The sequence below is a fragment of the Haliaeetus albicilla genome, chromosome 6, assembly GCF_947461875.1.
Source record: "Haliaeetus albicilla chromosome 6, bHalAlb1.1, whole genome shotgun sequence".
In the NCBI taxonomy this organism is placed as follows: domain Eukaryota; kingdom Metazoa; phylum Chordata; class Aves; order Accipitriformes; family Accipitridae; genus Haliaeetus; species Haliaeetus albicilla.
The window spans coordinates 34615538-34635282 of record NC_091488.1 but is presented as its reverse complement, the minus strand read 5'-3'; the positions used below and the strand labels follow the sequence as shown (position 1 = coordinate 34635282).

The window sequence follows — 19745 nt, the reverse complement described above, 5'->3', positions numbered from 1 at the left end:
ATGCATGCATAGAAAATGCATGTTAAGTAATTAAGAGTTCTCTTTTAAAAAGGCAAAATACCAAGGAAGTCCTGATAAAAGCTAAAGCATACAATGTATAAATACTGCACTTGAATGGTTAGATAGTTTTGCAAAAGCCTTGGGCTTTTCCTTTCAGCTGTGAGAAGAAGATTGTCAGTGCACAGATGTCCCCAGAGGCCGTAACTGTTTAATTTTCAGGCTTTCTGCTGCAAGGATGAAAATACAGTCAGTGAAAAAGGCACATGAAGGAGAGAGGTTTTTATGACGAAGATGAAGCCGTAATGTTTTGGTCTTCTGGTTTAAAGCCTTTCTTTAGTAATCACTGAAACCTCTCTTTGTGCCTATTCAAGTCCTATTAAATATGGTAAAATACAGACAATAATGTCTGTTTATTTGTGGCTATATGTTTAATGGCTTTATAATAATAAAATCATTCTCTTCTTCCATTGCCAGGGCTTTTTGAATCTTTGTTCTTATGGAAATATCTAACAATTTTAGCACCGCTGGCTGTATTGAGATATTTGAAGGCTGGTAATCATGCATTAAGTCTGCATTAGCAAGTAGCGTGGCCAAGTAAGAGCGGATCAGTAGCGTTAAGCGGTTGGTATGAAGGACCCAGTACCAATACCATAACCACTTCAGCACGTTTTACTCCAGAATATCTCTGGTCAGGTCCGGTAGACTCCCTGTAGCAAGGAGTGCATCTTCCAGTGTACTTATTCATGTGCTCTGGAAACCCTTTACATTGTGACCCAGATCATGGCAAGAGGGGAGAACTGGGATTTTGCTTTAAAAGTGCTCTCCAGATCTGAACTGAAACACTTACATAGATACACCCATTAAGTGGCATTAACAGCATCACTAGCAAAGCAATGGCTGTTTCTTGTACACTGTTACAAATTATGACCGTGTTCTGATACACTAAATTACATCCCAGGCTTATGTCAGCAAGTAATGACAGCAGCTTAAACCACAGGAATTTTTTCATACAGGTTTAAGCACCTGCCATTACAGCACCATTTCTCTTCTTAAGAGTTTCCCTTTCCCAGCACCACCTCAGTGAATTCAGGCAGCAGTATGTCAATGGCTGGCAGTGAAATTAACAGTAAAGGATTCAGTAGCCCTCACTGAAAGAGCCATAGCCACACGATCTCAGCTTTTCATCTCCTGTTAATCTGAGTGCTTAAAAATGCCAACCTTTTTTTTTTCTTTTTTTTTTTTTTTTGTTAAGGGGGGACAGTATAGCATCTCCAGTGCTTGTTTCCTAAACCTTAAGGCTTATATGCATCTAGCCATGTCTTGCCTCCAGTGGTTGAATTCAGAAATATCTTAAAATTGGGAAAACAGTGCACTATCTTTTGGATACTTCTGCAAATTAGAGATCAACTGAAAGAACTAACTTTGGGGTGTGAGAAAGTGAGAGTTCATGAAAAATGAATGTATAGATATTCTAGCCATTGGCCATTAATTGAGACTTTTTTTTTTTTTTTTTTTAAACCAGAATCTGGTATATTGTCTTTTTTATGTCAATGGGCTGCTTGTGACAGGTACTGGATTAACAGCTCCAGAAACCAAAGTCCTCTCTTTTTATCAACAAAACAGGTTCAGCGAGGGCGTAAGGAACATAATCTTCCCCCACACTGCTCAAACAATATGCCTCAACCCTGACCCGAAAGAATATCTCTAAGGGGAAAGGCATTTGTTAAATTTCTTTTCCAATTAATTTGACAGCTCTGGTGAGACTACTAACAAAAGTACTAATTCATGCTAATTGCAGTAGTGGACCTATGTCATTGGGGAGCTGGGCTGAGCTCTACGTAACATCCCACAACCCACCAGGCAGCATTTTGATTAGGAGGTGTCACTGGAAGAACGAACACTGGATTTGAAGCCTGTTCTGCATTAATTTTTTCACCCTCAAAATGGGGACAGCAACACTCTCCTGTATGTGTTAACAAGGGTGGAAAGTTCCAAAAGAGCATTCAGCCTCAGTAAATGCAGAATCATCTTCTCTCCCTCCCAGAGAGAAAAGTAGACTTTTTGTACGTCTGAATTGACGACTGTTTTGGTTTGGGATATGTGCATTGACACAGGCAACTGGGAGAGGTAAGCCTGGTCAATGGATTGCTGGAAATAAAAAAACAAAACAAAGCCCCAAATGTGTTAGAAACAGAGGGTAAGAGATAAAATGTAGTCCAACATATAAATCAATCAGTTTCGTCAGAAGCATTATGGAAAGAATAAGAGTATTTTCCACCTGATAAATGACACTGCAGAACTAGAGATGAGTATAATCAAAGGCATAGAAGATATTCCTATAAAAGGTGATTGAAAAGTGTGTGTTTGTTCATCACAGAGAAGATAAGTTTATGATAGATCTTTGTAAGATAAGGAATGGCTTAGAGAGGACACATCAGGAGCAGCTGGTCTCCCTGTCTCATAGTAAAAACCAAGGATACTTTGATTTGGCTAAAAAGCTACCAAATCTGAAGGTAAACTGAAGGAAAGATGTATTTTTTTCACTTCACACTGACTACCTAGACCGGAGAGGAATGTCAGAGAAATTCTTTGAGACCGATATAGCAAAAAAACCATTGGATATTCTACATGAAGGACAGGACAATGGAGGATTATCATAATTAATCTTTGTTAAAAAATAAATTAGCGGATATATTGAACCTTGGGTTTCCAAGTCTTTGAAATAATATCTAGGTTGTAGGGATGAGGGTGAAATAATGAGGGGTGGCAAATGATCATCCGCTGGTGGCCTTTCTCTTGCACTTTCATATGGTGCTACCATTAAATGCAAGATAGGCACCAGGGTAAGTGCTAGGGCTAGATGTAATCTGCATGACAACTGATTTTTTCTTCTTTATTTATATTATCTTTCATATTGTTAACCTGTTAATCTGGCCTGCTCCAGGCACAGGGAAATTATATAAACATCCCCAAGTTATGAAAGTTGTTTTTCACTTATTAGCTAAATCTAGCCTGGGAGCTTTCCTGGGCACCGAGCTGGAAAGGAAACATCTTCTGAAGAGCTCGTGTCCTGTGGGACAGAGGCTGCCAGGTCTGTTTGGTTTGCCTTGGGGCGGGGGGCTTGGTTGGTTGGTCGGTCTTGTTTCTGGTTGTGTTTTTCCGAAAGTTCTGACTTAGAGAGGGGAGGTTGAGGAAAGACTAAACCAGAGCGGTACCGCCGTTATCCTTTTGCAGCACTCAGCCTGATGTTAGAAAACATTATTGTTTGAAGCTGTCGGGATCCTACGTCTAGTATGCCTTTGAGGAGTCCGTAGTGTAATTTTAGTTCAAGGAAAAAGTATCTCTTTACTTTTTATCTTTGCCAAATGGTCATTTAAAACTTCCGTGTGTGTGTGTGTTTGTACAACCTTTTTTTTCCTGTTCAAGTTGATGCTGGTGGGGTTTTTTCTGGTATTTCTTTAATTTAGGGGGTTTTTTTACAATGCTTCTTGAATTAGGAAGTTATTTTTCATCTCTGTGTGGATTAAATTAAGTTTTAAAAAAACAGAACATGGAATTTCTTTGTTTGACAAAATGATAGCTTAATATATCTCAGTGTGTCCAGGCCTTGCTTCAGGAAAACATCTTGTTTAGGGCAAGTGAAAGACAGTCCTTATAAACACGGGTTTATTAAATTCCCTGGTTAAGTACTTGTTTAAGTGATTCACTAAGTATGGGTGGAATTAAGGTAGAACTTTGTTTATTTTGCTTTAATTCTGAATCAAGGCTGCAGTTCCCAATGTTTTCCTATTAATGAAAGATTTCTTTTCCCCAAAGCTGCCTGCAAAGAAGCTGAAATGCCTTACGCATTTTGAAATAAGATATTTGTGTATGCACAAGCGAGAACATCTTTGCTGTAATGCTGTGTTTTAGACATACTATCTTTGACATTGCACTTCCAACAATATTGCTGGTAGCAATCACGGCTGTAATGCACTTCATAAAAAGAGATACGGAAGCCTGCAAGGCATAACGTGGAGCTATTACAGACTGCGGTTGAAAGGTGCAGTGTTATTCCCTCAGGATAAAGCTATCTCTTATGTACATATAATTAATATGTCTGCCAGTAACAGTTATTAAACAAAGAACGGGAATTGTTTCTGCTGAATGACTTGACCTGGGAGTAAAGCCAATTTAAGAAGCATCTGATTAAAATATGTTAAGGTCACAGATCACTATAAAATATGAAGTGGGGAGGAAAAGGCAGAAATTTACCCACGAGTAAGATTAAATACTACTGAGTATGTTTTTTGTGCTAGCAGCAGCTTTCAGGTATAAAAAATGAAAAGTGCTCATTCCGAAGAGTATTTTTCTAGAGGCATTTCAGTGTCACATTGCACCGAATCCTTGCCCCACGCATACCGCACAGTCCATCCTGCTGGCACAAAGGCTGGAGGGGTTGGAAAGAGTGGAGAGAAGAGAGATCATTTCCTGAGCCCTCAGATTATTGGCCTCTTACTGTTGGAGGAGCCCTAGTGATAGGAAAGAAATTGCATCAGTTTTGTTAATTGTTGATTTCTTCTCACAGTTGACAGCTGCGGCTTTGGCTGTGATTACGGTATTTTCCAGTCTAGAGATGCAAAAGTACACATGATGCGTGTTTCCTTCTGCAGTAGTTTCCCCCCCAAAGATAAGGTATAGTAACTAGCAGTTGCATTTTTCCAGTGCTATTGCACAGCTAGTAATGAAAGGAGTGGTGGGAATTCACTTTCGTGTTTAAAATGCAACTTTTAGTTTTATGCCTGCATTTTTGGAATAAAAAGTATGTCTCGTGCACAGAAAAGGCAATATGAGATTTTATTGGTTTGCCTATAATGCTTAGCAAAAATGGCTAGGTCACTTCTGCTGCTGGTCCCAGCACTACATGTTTTGTAATTATTTCAGGTATTATGTATAGTGTGCTGAGGACGACAGGGAAGACAATGTAAGAATGCAAAGAATACTAAGAATAATTGTAAGTTTTTATTTCCCCAACAAACAGAATAGAATCTTACGGGCAATGAGAGAACACCAATGTCCTTACCTCTTTCTGGGGATATTCTTGCCTTGGCAGTAAAGGGGTCCATCCCCACCAGAGCTCTTAGCCCTCGCTAAAGCCTTTCTCAGCCTTATTTCCCTCCTCCCCTGAGCGCAGACAGCGTACGTGCCAGCACCACAGCCCAGCAAAGAGAACGCGTGCTCTGCCTGTGCGGCAGTAGCCTGTAGTGGGGATCCCCACCTGCTGACAAGCATTAGGGCTGCCCCTGCCTCCTCCTCCTCTTCCTCCTCCTCAGCAGGCACAGGGAGTAGTCAAAGTGTAGCAGTGACGTTCAGCCCTGTATCTCTGTTTCTACTGTAAGGAGTAGCGCTTAGCTTTGAGACCTATTACCTCAAGTGGTGTCTTACTGTTTACTCTGATCTGGTGACAAAAAGTGTGCCTTGAGTTCAATGGAAATAAGAATCGAAAATAGGCTGTAATTTGTAGAAGCCTGTTTGGGGTAGCTGGGTGTGCAAGAAGGTACCTAGAGGCCCAGGAGAGAGAGAGGATGCGCACATATGTAATGCCATAGATTATGTGGCTTTTCATATACTAATGGACAATGGGAGCTGCTGAAGATGGTTTCTCCGCTCTGAGGGATTTTGCAGGAAACCTACATTATGAAGCAGGGTTTCCTGCTAAGCGGGGTGCCGTCGTGAACAAGGGAGATAAAAATGAGACATTTTCAGTGTTGTGAATGACATGTGATACAAACTGAGAGCGAGATGGCTCAGGGCAGAATTCTACCTTCATTTCCTACGCTTCATGTATCTGAGCCAGAACTATACCGTATCTGCATGGTGTTCTTTGTAATATAGCAAGTGTAACACGTATGGCTGGATATAGTTTGTGATGGAAGCGTGAAATGAACAGTTTTGAAATCTTCATTTAAAGTTAATCACGATTTTCATCTTTTTGTTGTTTCTCAAAGGTATAAACAAAGCGCAAGAAGGGAAAGAAATGACTCGCCCAAAGAAAATAAAATGGTTTTGGAAGTTTTATAAGGTTAATCTGTGCTGCTTGTTACGCTATCCATTTTCACAAGCTGACAGCAGTGTTACATCTCATTTTGCATGTGTGCGTGTATGTATGGGTGGGTGAACGTGCAATTCTGTTACTGGTGATAAACATAGTGCTGTTGGCATCTCCAGAGCATGACCGTAATATGCGTAGTGAGAAAAAAAGACGTGTAAATGCTTTTAAAAGGGGACTTGAGAACATTGCAAAGATGTAAGGCTCTACACGGGCATCCAGGTGGGCCAGTCGGTAGCGTTCACTTCCCAGCACGGCTCCACAGCCACAGGTCATCCTGCGGTTTGAGGTCCAGTGTAAGGACCTCAGCTGCTGCTCATTGGCATGTCCTTTCCACAGGCGACAGCGGGGTTGGTTTGCAAAGCCCCTCTAACATGGACCGCACGCATGGGGGATGCTTCCCTGCCCTCTCTGCAGAGGACAGGGACAGGGGGCTTGTCCCAGGGTTGCCGTCATCCGTCTTGCTAACGCACGCTACGAGAAAATGTGAAGGTATCCGTGAGCTGTACAGGTTTATGACTGAATTCCCTTCTTTTCTAAATGCTGTAGCTTAATGCCACAGTGGCATCTCGCCCCCAGGCTGTTTTATTGAAGCGCGGAGGAGCAAAGGAAGGACACGCTCGATCGTTTGGTGGAAGCTGCCCGTTGCACGCCCGGTTTCGTGGCTGCCTATATCCAACTTCCAGGGCGTTGCGATGCTTGAGCCTTGCCTCGAAGCATCGCACCTCTCTTCAGAGCACAAAAGGCAGAGCTCCTGTAGGACTGGGGCGCGCGGCTCATTTTGCAAATAAAGAGTTGCTTTGACCTTGTGCAGGGAAATGAGCAGGCCCTGTCAGGCCTGGAGTACCGGGGCTGGGAAGTCATCTGCTCAGGCAGCGTGGGCTCAGGTCGTTAGTTGGTATTTACGGCTGGGAGTTGGTGATATTGCTCTGTGTACAGGGGGCTGCAGGGTCTGAATACTAAAATGCTCCTATTTACTAACAGCTTTATATTTTAATTTAAAATTAATTCAGATTTAAATGAATCATTTAACCCTTAATTAGGACCAAGTCTTCATCGCAGGTTAGTCAAACAGAGGCAAAATTTGCATTGCTGTTGGAAAGACAGTCACATTTCTTTAAGCAGTAACTACCATAGGTTGCTACATGCATTTGTTTTTCTTTCACTGGAATAACTTTCCCCACCCTCTGTCTCTGAGACAGACTTACCAGTTAACAGCTTAAGGAAATTCATTTTCATATGGTAACAAGGACAACAGGACTTCAGTAAAGTCAGCGTGGCTCACTCTGAAATAAAAGAGATTGAAATCAGACTGCATACAGTTTTAAAATAATATTGCAGTTTGGAGTTATCACAGGAGTCGCTGGGGCCAACACATATCAGGCATCTGACTTGAGGAGACCTTCTTAAAAAGCGAAACCAGACAGCCTTGCTGTACAGTTTATATCGTGCATTCAAAAACTCTCAAGGTTTCTTTTACACACTTTTAGCGTGCCGAGAGTTTTTCTTCCCAGCTCATTGCATCTACTTCCTCTCACATCATTCCCCCTTGTGAGGGAAAGGAAGATTTCTTAGCTTCTAGAAGATGTTGAGAAAAAGCAACTGTTGTTCACAGCTCGTTCCTGTGCTGAAATTACAGATTCTGTGAAGACTTCCTATGCTAGTCCTTTTGTTTTCAACCTGACTGAAACCAAAGCCATGGTATTCACCTCAAAAAGCCAGTTCATGTAATCCAATTTATCTGACATAACAAAAATGAATGCCTTTTGAAGTGAAGGGTTCATTTGTTTCTCTTATATTTCAGAATTAAAAAATTACTAGGAAAAGAATAATAATACTAAGTACATTGACAACATTTCTATTGGCACCCCCCTTTCCCAGCTTCAATTTCAAGTATAATTGCATTTTTTTTCCTTTGGGCTGCAGCTGTGAATAATCTTAAATTGGTCTGACAGACAAAGAGAGAAAGCGCGAGACAGCCTGAGGGGAAGACACGAGATTGGGATGCCCTCGCTAGGGCATAGCGGGGCAGCAAGGATCCAACCGGCTCATCCCCCCGCCCCGACGGCACACTCTGTACCGTGATAGCAGAAGCACGAAACGGTGAAATCCCTGTCCCTCTGGAACAGAAAAAGCCTGATCGCGTGTTAAGAGGGTGCTTCCCGCATGCTCCTCTTTCTTCTTCTTTTTTCCATCTGGCCCCACACCACCACCACCTTTTCTTAAATGAGGTGCACGAGTTTTCACCTGAGGGATGAAAGAGATATTTATTAATGGAGCGGTTTGATTCCTTCCTTCCTTTTACTTCCTCACTCCACAAAATCTGTCCACTTCTTACACAAGGTTGTTTACTTATGTTAAAATCATTGCCGTATTAAAACGTTGGTGCTAGGTGCTTTGAAAGTGTCCCAAATAAACAGTCTTACTGTAGTTCCATCCTGTAAAAGAACGCTCATGTGTTACGATGCTATGAATAATTTATGCTTAATAAGCAGTGGAAACTGTGTCTTGTAGGAGGACGAACCACAGAAAAAGGTTCAGTTTTAGATTATTAGTCTTTTTCCAATCTTTACATTGAACTAGTATATAAAATTATTAAAACCTTAAAAAATTATACTGTATGTATTCATAAATACATCTTTGTCTTGTGTATGCCTGCCCATAAATATAAAAATGTCCCTTCAAGCTAAGTAGATATGGTTAAGTGAAACCGTTTGAGTTTAATACCTGGCAGTAAGTTTCCATGGGAAGTTTTGGTGAAAGTGCTGGACAGATGTAGTGCGATGTTTGTTCCTTAATGCATTTGCTTAGTTACTAGTGCTGGTAAAGAGCAGGATTGGCGTCTGTTCTTTTCTGCCTGGGTCGTGCCAGGAATGGCTGTGCCGTGCCTTGCCCAGCGATGGTAAAATCATTTGAGGCTCCTCTGTCAGCTGGAGGGAGACCAAGGAGGCTCACTCTAGGTACGGCACACGTACCATGGGGCAGTATTTGGGAGGGAATGGGATTTGAGTCTTAAAAGGCTGCAACAATAACAATGATAAAACCAAAAAAGCTAACTCTGTTTCCTTCTGCGTCTTCTCCTACTGGAGGAGTTTAAGAGGGGCTTAGGTTTCCTTTTTTTCCTCAAGTTAAACGGAAATCCCCAAACACCCTTGCAGCCTTCGAGGAGATGGAGATAGAAGAAACGCTGGCTGAAGGAGGACGGGCTGTGCCAGACCAGGCGGGTTGGCCTTAGGCTCCGTGACCTTCACCACAAGGTCATTTTTAGCAATTCCGCTTTCACAGGTCGCCTGTTGGGCCCATGCCTCAGAGGCTTAAGCTCGGGATTGTTTCCTCAGGGCTCGCAGGAGAGAACTTGGAGCGGGAGGTGTCTCTCCCAGCCGCTTTGCTAGCGTGGAAGTGGGAGGTAGGAGCTGCGGCCAGGTGCCTTGATTTGCAAGGGCTGTGAAGTGCTGAAGGGTGGCTGAGGTTAGGGCGACCTTGTGAAACACTGTGTTCAATGCAGTGTGAGGAGGGTTTCCTTTATTAGGACGTTTAATAGATGTTTAATGTGTTTGAAGAGTGGGACATACAACTGTACAAGGGTTTGTTCTCTACTTGCCAGTGGGTGTTTGGCACCAGGAACTGATCAACAAATTTGCCTGACCCAGATGTTCAGTTAGGCTTTGGTTCTGGATGATAACGTGGAAGCTGAACATCCAGTTTAATGCTGCAGCTTCCCTCTCGCCTCCATCACTTACAAAGGTGCTGGGATTTTTATTCTGACTTTTTTTTCCACAGGCTGCCCATCCAAACACTTTTCTGTTTGGGCAGTGCATGAATGACCACAAAAGACCACATAGTTTTGTATCTTGGATTTTATACTAAGTTTATGAATCAGTTCATCTCTGTAAGCAAAACCAAAAAGTGTGTCCCTGTTTAGGCTTACACTAAGGCTGGTGAACCCATTCTTTTGCCTTCAAATTAGCATTTAATTCAGTGACAGGTCCTGGGCAGTTTTATCTAAGCTTAACTGTCTGGGTTCCCGACACAAAAAGAAGTTGTGTATTTCTTTGTATTACTCTTTTTTTTACATTACATTTGTAATGAGAATGTATTGGGGTTTTCCTAGTGTGCTTGTGTGTTAAGCAGTGTTTGCTGTGGAACCAAAGTGTAGCAAAAGGTGAACGCGTTTTAAGAAGGACTCCCTTTTGTTATGTTGTCTGTGTATGGTTGCTGCCGGTATGAGTACCGACCTGCGGGTGACCAGTGTCAGCCAGAATGTTTCTACTTGGTAAATTCCATTTGGAGAAGGATGCATGTCTTGGGGGGAAGCAGAAGCTGAACAGTAGAGTCTGCTGATTCTTATCTGCTTTTGGTCTCTTCTTTTTTTTTTTTTTTTTTTTTTCTTTCCAGATGGTGATACCATCTTGGTGGAAAGAAGTCAACAGTGTTATTTCACTGCATGGGTTTTTCATAAAAAGTTATTTGCTGAATTGTTCATTTCTGTAACTTACTTCAAAGGCTCTTTTCTTCTGATGCAAACATGGCCCTGAATCAGTCTAAAATGCAACAGGAGTCAAAACAGAGGGAGTGTGCCAGTGTTAAGGAAACACCACCACCCAGAGTTTTTCACAAGCAGCTTTTGTGAGTTCAAGCACCATCCCTAGAGGACTGTGTTAATGTAAAAATTGTACAGACCATGAGAGTTCCCGACAGTATCAGAAGCAGCTCATTGAGCCTGAAGCATGGTCCTTCAGACACGGAATAGATCTTTCACTGTTCAGGTTATTTTCTTGGTTTTGGCTTGCTTAGTCCTGCTGAACTGAAGAGACAGAGTTTACAATTAGTGTGCCCTTGTAAGCAAACCTTGGCAGCAGAGAGAGGATAAAGTTAGCTTCTTATGCAGGATAGGGCCAACGTTCTGGTAAATTAACCAGAAGAGAAAAAAAATAAGTGAGGATCTCAAAATGCAACATAGAAAATGTTTCTTTTTAGTGGTGAAATACACTGTTTTGTTTTCCAGGCAAAATTAAATGCAAATCCAAGTTGATGCATGAGGAGCTCCGTTCTACCAAGAGGTTTTATTTCCATCAGCTTCCTCATTATGAGAAAAATCTCTATTATTAGACCATAAATGTCTGCAAAATGTGATCCACATATGGATTGGTCGCAGGGCAGTAGCAAAGTCACATGTTAAAATCAAGGAGATGTCCATGGAATCTAAAACTATACTCCTATTATTTTGCAGCATGTCGACCTGGATTCTACAAAGCCTCTGCCGGCAATGTGAAGTGTGCCAAATGCCCACCTCACAGCTCTACCTACGAAGATGCGTCTCTGAACTGCAGGTGTGAAAAGAATTACTTTCGCTCTGAGAAAGACCCTCCATCCATGGCTTGCACCAGTGAGTAGCATCATTATGCTCGGGGCTGTCATTCTTGCTCCTCCATCTGTATCTCAGCAGCTTGCTTGCTTCCTCTCATGTCCCATTGCAGTCAGCCATTCCCTGCCTCCCATGTCTTCTTACATGTTGGACAGGCTACCAAAAATTGGTGGGCTGGGTTTATGTCCTTCTGTTTTCATTTCCTCCTTCTTCTTCTCCTCTGTCAGACTCAAGAAGGAGACCTAGGATTTTTAAATTGCTACCAGTATTTTCAGGCCTCAGTCCTGAACTGTACCCTGAAGGTACCGTCTGTCTATAAGAAAACATGGTTCTTGATAGTCTAGGTCTGTAGTCCAGTAAAATATTTCAGAAGTCTCTACAGGGAATAACTAGAAGAGTTTGGTTATTTATGGTTTTGACTTTTTTATTTTTGCGCCCTTGTTACTCCCATCTTAGAGCACTACGGAGAATCTCATCCCTCTGATTTCCCGTTTCCTTTTATAGGACCACCATCTGCTCCGAGAAATGTTATCTCTAACATCAATGAGACGTCTGTTATCCTGGACTGGAGCTGGCCTCTTGACACTGGAGGTCGGAAAGATGTCACTTTCAACATCATTTGCAAAAAATGTGGAGGAAACATCAAGATGTGTGAGCCGTGTAGCGACAACGTGCGATTCTTACCCCATCAGACTGGACTCACCAACACCACGGTGACAGTAGTGGACCTTTTGGCACATACCAATTACACTTTTGAGATTGATGCAGTCAACGGGGTATCTGACTTGAGTACACTTTCCAGACAATTTGCTGCTGTCAGCATCACAACTAATCAGGCTGGTGAGTCTCTTTCCGATTACCCTTTCTTTGTTCAAAACCATGGAGATGTAAGTACCTTTGTTTACCTATTTTACAGGAGTTACTCTGACCGCTGGTGTGCTAGGGTAACTAATTGACTTGAATATGCTAGTAAAAGTAAAAGCAGAAACAAACCCAGTATGTGTTGCTGTCAAAGGACCTGGCAACATGACTGTTGTGATTAACTCCCAGTTCCCAGTTAATAGTCTCGAATAGCAGACTCACATGATTCCTTAGCCAGAATGTGTTTTATTAATAAAACCAGATTTTAATAAAACACTCATTTCAATAATGTCCAACATAAATTACTGTAGTAATCTTAGTGATTAATTTTGATTAAATAGAAGTGAAAAAATGCTTTGATGTTAGACACATAAAAAGCTAATATTAAATTAGAGAGGTTTAAAACACTGCTTTTTTTTTTTTTTCTTTTACAAGTTGTCTCACCAACTCTGAATTATTGCCAACATGATGGGGGTGTGGAGCTGAATACTGAATTAGGTCCTGGTTTCGTAGCTGATAGTGTGCAAAGGGACTGCTCTGCTTCTGTGGAGACTTATTAAAGTCATTGAGGCCCTGCATGAGCACAGCAGTATGCCCTGACTGTCGGATCAGAGCTTTTGTCACTGCTGCACTATTCTACCATTTGCTTCTCATTTGGCAAGGTTACATTTATCTGAAAGATGTGAAGAATCTAGACTCTTCTCTAGCATTTGTTTAGGTACCATTTTTTTAGCAGCAATGTTTGCCAGTGAAGAGAGACTAGATCCTGAAATTTCTGTAGTTCTGCTCCACGCGGTTCACCATCAGGAAGGTTTGTACTGAAAGCATGTGTGTGTGCAGTAAGGCTTCTCCCACCTTCTCCCATCCCCCACCCCCACCCCAAAATACCTACATTTCTGTCTTCCTCAAAGCACAAACCGACGTTGTTCTAAGTAGATGTTCTCCTAGTAAACTACATTATTGCAAAGTTTTTCACTTTAGAGGATATATCTCTTCTCCTCAGATCACAGATCAGCTTTAGTGGGAGGCATAGAAATACGAGAACAGACTGTTTTCTGACAGCAGTCACTACGTTTCCAAATGCTCTGGAGGACTGTCTATGCAGTAGGCAGGCAGAGGTGAATCTACCCAATTGAAACAACTTCTCATGATCTCTTTTTCATTTAGGCACTGACGTCAGCTCTGAAACTCGCATTTTATGTCCCTTCCAAATAACTTGCTACTGTTATAGTTACACGTTTTGTATATTTGTGCCAGTGACTTGAGCAGCCTTTGTTTAGTTGCTCTCTTTTCTTCTGTTTTTTATATCAGAGATACAGCCTTTCAGCCTGTTCATCACTGTAGCGTTAGAAATCACCTGGGGACACTCCCCTAGAATGAACTGTCTAGGATCAGTGAAAGGTATTTCTCTGCAGAGGCCTCCTGCTTTGCAGCATGCTTCCCCAGGGCCCAGAGCTGGCTGCCTTTGCACTGCGATGCAAGGTGGACTTTTATTTTGTTTTGGAACGCACAGTTCCTCTGACGTGGCAGAGTCAATGCATTTCTGGCAATAGCAACTTTGTTTAATGCAACCCACAGGCTGCTTAAGCAATTTGTTTGTTTTCTACTTTTATGCATAGCCCATTTTTGCTTTACATATATTTAGGTGTTGCGGGTTACTACAGGCTTAATTGTGCTATGTCTTGATCATGCCGATTGGTTTACTATATTAGAATTCCCCTAGAAATTCTGCAAGTTGCTAAAATTAGACCTTAAATATCTATATAAGTAATCTTTTAAAGCATAATTACAAAAATGCAATTTCTCTTGCATTCCCCTCCTCGTTAGATCACAAAAGGGACACACCAGAAGCATATTTTTAGCTAATGTCATACTTAAACACCTGGGTGGGGGGAGAAGGTCTGAAGATCTTAGACTTCATTATAATTGAAGGTTTAACTGGGGGGGTGTTTCAAAAAAGAATTAAAGCACTGTTGAGGTGGATCTGGAAGAGACCAAAAGACTGCAAAAGCCAGTCATGACTCTAGGGCTATTACTTGTGCCATCTGATTTTAGGTACGTTGCTCCCAGGACGGAGGTATCCACCAGTTGGATAAAGCTTGGGTTAAATGGCTGAGCTCTGCTGGACTCAGGGGAGTAGGAGAGGCGTGTTGTTTTGGGAGGTTGCTCCGCGGATGGGGTATCCCACGGGGCGATAGGGTTCGGTACGGCTGGCCGGATCCTGGGGACAGAGCCCCTGGCAAGCCTGCAGAAGGAAAGATGTCAGTCAGTAGGCTGCGAGTTTTGGAGAGAGGATTGAAGTATAGAAGGTCCCTGCTACCTGGAGCTTCTCAGTCTCTCCTGAATCCAGGCTATTTCACTCCTGCCGACCATGATTTGAGAGGCCTGTACCCGTGCAATGGGTATGATGAAGTTGCAGTCTTAATCTTGGATTTTCAGTATCCACGTGCTTTCTTCAAGCACTGCCAGGGCCCATCCCAGCTTAGTGAAAACTGTTCTGCAGAATGTCCCTCACCCATCCAAAACACAGGTTTTCAAGTACGTGAGTTTCTGAGAGCCTGAGGCAGACCTGCAGAATGTTTTGTATTTTCTAATGACAAAAATGTGACTTTTGCGGCAGTTCTCTTGGTGGTAAAAATTGGACATTGTACATCTTTACTTCTGATGAACTCAGTTCAAGACAGGCATTGGTTGGTGTTATGTTTGCTGGGTCTCTGAGCTACAAAGGCCTGCTGAAAATCGAACAAACATTTCTTTCCATGTTTCTCACAGTACATGTGAGCATTTCTGCCTATGAATCCATCACCAGCCTAATAGATCAAAACGTGCATAGTACTAATTTTCTGTAATGCAGCAGCTGGGACATCTGCCAGAGTGTGTTAAAATACATTCAGCTGATATGTTAGGAGTCAGTCAGTTTGCACAGCAGCTCCATTTTTGTACGTAAACAGATTATATACACACGTGCATACACATATTTGTAATTTACATATACACGCAGATATATACACACGCAAAAAGGGTCACCTTAAATGTTGCTGAAAAATTTGCTGATACCTTTACAGTGACTCTTGAGTTCTAGAGTCTGTAACTAAAAATCTCAAAAAGATTCTCCTGGAGATTTTTCAAACCTGGTCTAGAAGTAAAGGAAAGGTGTGCTTCTCTGTCACTTGTAAGCTTTGAAACATCCAGACTCTGATTCTGCTGGTGCTGTGAGTGCAAGAAGGATAATACATTTTACAGTACAAAACTGTTGTAAAGCCAAGATCCAGTCCCCTGAATTAAGGGAAATTCAGAATTGTTTCAGAAAATGGATTGGTTTTTTTCTTCCAACTGTCTGGCCTGAGTTTTGCTGCGCTTTTATTGCATTTTCTTTTCCTTCCCTTTCAGTGAAGGTTAATGAGCAGACATCCCTGGGGAAAAAAAAAAAAAAAGTGTCTTGCAAAATATGGCTAGACAGGTATGACACTGCAATATTTCTAATTCCCGTAAGTCTTTCTGTCTTTGGTGTGGAAGTAAAAGACAAAGGGCACGCGTTTCTATTTAATTTAGTTTGTTGATCATCCTCGTTGATTGGAGTATAATACATGCCTTCAGTTGCTGCCTGATACAGCTTCCTCTGAATTATATTGAAGCATTCTGCTGCTGCCTGAAGAAAGCTCTCACCTCACGTCAATATGTTGCACCTCACAGATGTTGTCTCCTAATAACACCAATCAACCCCATTTAGAAAGGGTCACTGGCTGCTGCTGGAGAGGGTACAGAATTCGGTACCCGTGGAGGTGGCCTGCTAATTGCGAACGTGCCACGCAGAGAGGCTGACAGCCATGCCACGCTGCCTGGCTTGTTGCGAGTGTGATCAGGTTCACTGGGTTTTCTGAACACAGTTCATGGGCTTTTTTAAAATGCGTTTATCTGTTAAGACCAGAAGGTTGTCCATTCCTGGGAGCTTTGTAAGTAACCCAAAGGGAAAAGACGTCCAGTCCAGGTCAGGGCAGTTCTGCCTTTACTGCCTTTCGGCAGTAGCAAGCAGAAGACTCATATTGGAGCCCAAAGAGGTTTTAAATGGAAATAGGGTGTGGAATTCACTGAAGAAAGACTAAGATTTGGTAGGGACAACACAATCATGCTACTGGGCAATCAGTTTACAAAAATGAGGGAGATGGTTTTCCAGTGTGCAACACAGCCATTCAGTCAGGGACATATATGAGTTGAATATGTTTTGCAGATGCTGCATGAGAAAGTAACAGGTTTCTTCTGCCCTATCACTGCTTTTGTGGTATCACACACAGTCATACAGGTTGTAGGTATGAGTCAGGAATGCTGAGCGAAAAGATTAATATTTTAACCAGCGACCTAATTGACTTAACAGCACTTTAAATAGACATTCTCTGCAGTGATCTTTGCAATCTAGAGGAGATAAGGAGAACTTTCAGGAATCTGTACCATTAGCAGATATTGATCTATCAGGTACATCTTAGGAAGCCTTGGCCATCCCAGTGGTATCCCAGCACACACAGTGCCATCCCCATCCTTTCCTCCAGGCAGATCTGGTGAGCAAGGTTCATCATACAAGAAGTGGTTCTGTTTGTTTGATCTAAAATCTGTTTGCTTAGTTTTGTTTAGTTTGTATTTGTTAGTTCTAGTGACTATAAACTCATGCAAACAATATGATAGCGGCATGTCTAATAAATAATAAGTACAGTTCTCGCTGTATTTATTGTGTAAACCAAAACAAATACCGAAAGCATCCTCAGCTTGTTGAAAGTTGGGGAAGTCCCAAAGTGAGCAATAACAAATAAAACCTTCTGTATTCCTGAAGGGGGCTGCACCTCCTATCTAACAAATAAATGTGGTATCTATGTAATCACAATCCATATAAGTCTCTTGGATATAAGCATATACCTAATGATAAAAATGTATTTTACTGCTTAAAAGCTAAGTCAGAAACAGCTAGCATTCACTGGCTGTTACCTTTAAAGGCTCTAGTTTTGCCTGGAGGAGGTGTTAGAATTAGTTTGTAAAGAATTCTTATTCTGGGTCTGTGTCCCAAAGTTGAATAAGATGATGTGTAAAATTGATACAGAACATTTCCTCAACAGTCATGTTTTTGGCACTGTGAAGAAGCTTAGAGTCTGCATTTTCCTAACTTTCCAGAATGTAATTCTGGTGAGCTTCCTCCAGCATGCTATTTTGAATGTCGATCTTTAGCATTCCTGTAGTTGAGTACATCCTGCACCTGGGGAGGACTAACCCTCTGCACCAGTCAGTACGTGCTGGAGGCAAACTGGAGGGAAAGCAGCTTTGCAGGAAAGGATCCGGAGGTCCCGGTGGAGCATCTGGGACTGCAGTAGAAAGAGCACTGCCAGCAGGTCAAGGGAGGTGATCCTTCCCCTCGACTCAGCGCTGTTGATGCCACATGTGGTGTGTCCAGTTTAGCCCCTGCCCAGTACAAGAGAGACAGATATACTGAGGCAAGACCAGTGAAGGGTCACTAGGATGATTAAGGGAGAGGAACATCTGTCATATGAGGAGAGGCTGAGAGAGGTGGGACTGCCCAGCCTGGGGGAGAGGAGGCTCAGGTGGATCTTATCGATGTATATAAAGGCCTGATATATAGGAGGGTATAAAGAAGAAGGAGCCAGGTTTTCTTCAGTGGTTCTTAGTGACAGGATAAGAGGCAATGGTCACAAACTGAAATACAAGAAATTCTGTTTAAATGTAGGAAAAAACCTTTTCACTCTAAGTGTGATTGAGTACTGGAGCAGGTAGCCCGAAGAGACTGTGTTATCCCCATCTGTGGTGGTATTCAAAACCTGACTAATCAAGGACCTGAGCAACCTGCTGTGGTTGACCCTGCTTTCAGCAGGGGAGTGGGCTAGGCGATCTGCAGAGGCCTCCGTCCCACCTCAATCCACGTGTGATGCTTGTGTGCAAAGAGGATAGCGGCAACTGGAAGGAGACCAGGTAAGGGCCTGTTCAGTAATTACTGTCGTCTTTTAACGCTGATCTTTTCATCCACGTATCGAGGCCTTCTCAATGAAATTTGGGGGAGTAAACTGCCCATACACTTACTCAGGCTGGAGAGAAAGTAAACCTATGGGTGCTGAGGGGCTGTAAACCTCAATAGCCCCACTTCAAAGAAATGGGGGAGAGTATTGTTGGATCATTTGTTTTGGTGTTTAGCAACGATAACCTCAAAACTCGTACCATTTGTCACAGCACATAAAGTTTGTGCATGCATGAATATGGAAAACTGTGGTAGGACTGGCTTATTTTACAGAATACTTCCAAAAGACTAGATGGCATTAGAAAGAGCAATTTGATTTAGTTAAATTGCCTGTGGGTTACCAGCTCCTTCCTAAGCTTTTTCATCAGAAAGACTGCAGGATCCAGTCTTGCTCATCTGTGTATTGTACAGCATTATTGTATGCTCTGGTACTATAGCAAACAGCTATGGTAGTCCCCCTCGGAGTCAGCAATGAATAAACTGAGACCTACTTTCCACTAACTAACTTTCCCCATGTGAATATTAAGATACCTCATTATGGGGGGGAAGCAGTTTTGAATTGCATAGGAGCATTTCACTTAAACTGCTGCAAACCTCTGCATGATGACACTTGTGTTACTCTAAGAATTAGTTTTTTCCTACTTTTTCATGTTAAATTAATTGGAACACTCTAAAGGAAGAATGCCCATTTTGGGATTTTAACTGATCTGAACAAAATAGTTTATAAACAAGTTTACATTACACTAGTACAGTTTTACTGTGGAGACAGATAATTTATGTGTGAAGAAGTCTTTGGGCTTCCTAGCTGTAAGAACTCTGTAAGCTCTAGAAAATGAACTGCTCTCCCAAGAGAGCTTGTCTACAGTTTTAGCGTTAATTTCCATGTACCATATACAAATGGTTCTGGGTCACCGTGTAGGGTAGCAAATCTAGTTGTCCAGGTTAGACCAGAGGGTTCACAGGGGCAAAGAGAATGAGCAAAATTGAAACCTTGTACAGGATGGGCGGGAACAAGGAATTAAGTCTGTGACCCTCTTTCTGCAACAGCATTTTTCTGGATAGAGCAGCTTACTCCATGTCAGGCTGAATATTCTCTCTCCAAACCACGACTTTGCACGTGCATCTTCCTGAGCTCTTACCCCTTCCATTATTTCTGATAAGATTCAGTGTCCAGGATTCCAGCAGAATAATTATTAGCAACAAAGTTCAATGAAAGTAATTACATTTTCTATATTTTCCAAATATAACCATGCTGATGCCCAAGTACTTTTTTTTTTTTTCTTTTATACTTCAGGTCTTTACTGCATGCCTGCTTGATAATAAAATAGACTGTTTTCTTTTAATTACTAAAAGCACAGTGGAACAGCTTTAAAAGTAGTTTTATGTTTGATTAGTTCTTAAGGACTTAAGGCCTTGTAAAC

The 19745-nt window shown here is 42.0% G+C and overlaps 1 protein-coding gene across 3 annotated transcripts in view; it reads left to right on the top strand.

Moving 5' to 3' along the window:
* Nucleotides 1-19745, top strand: part of EPHA3 (EPH receptor A3) — a 235566-nt gene that overhangs the window by 142847 nt on the left and 72974 nt on the right. For all 3 annotated transcript variants that reach the window (XM_069785513.1, XM_069785512.1, XM_069785514.1), the window contains 2 exons: nt 11319-11474; nt 11958-12293. In XM_069785513.1, coding sequence (XP_069641614.1) covers nt 11319-11474; nt 11958-12293 — 492 coding nt within the window. The remainder of the gene's footprint in view (nt 1-11318; nt 11475-11957; nt 12294-19745) is intronic.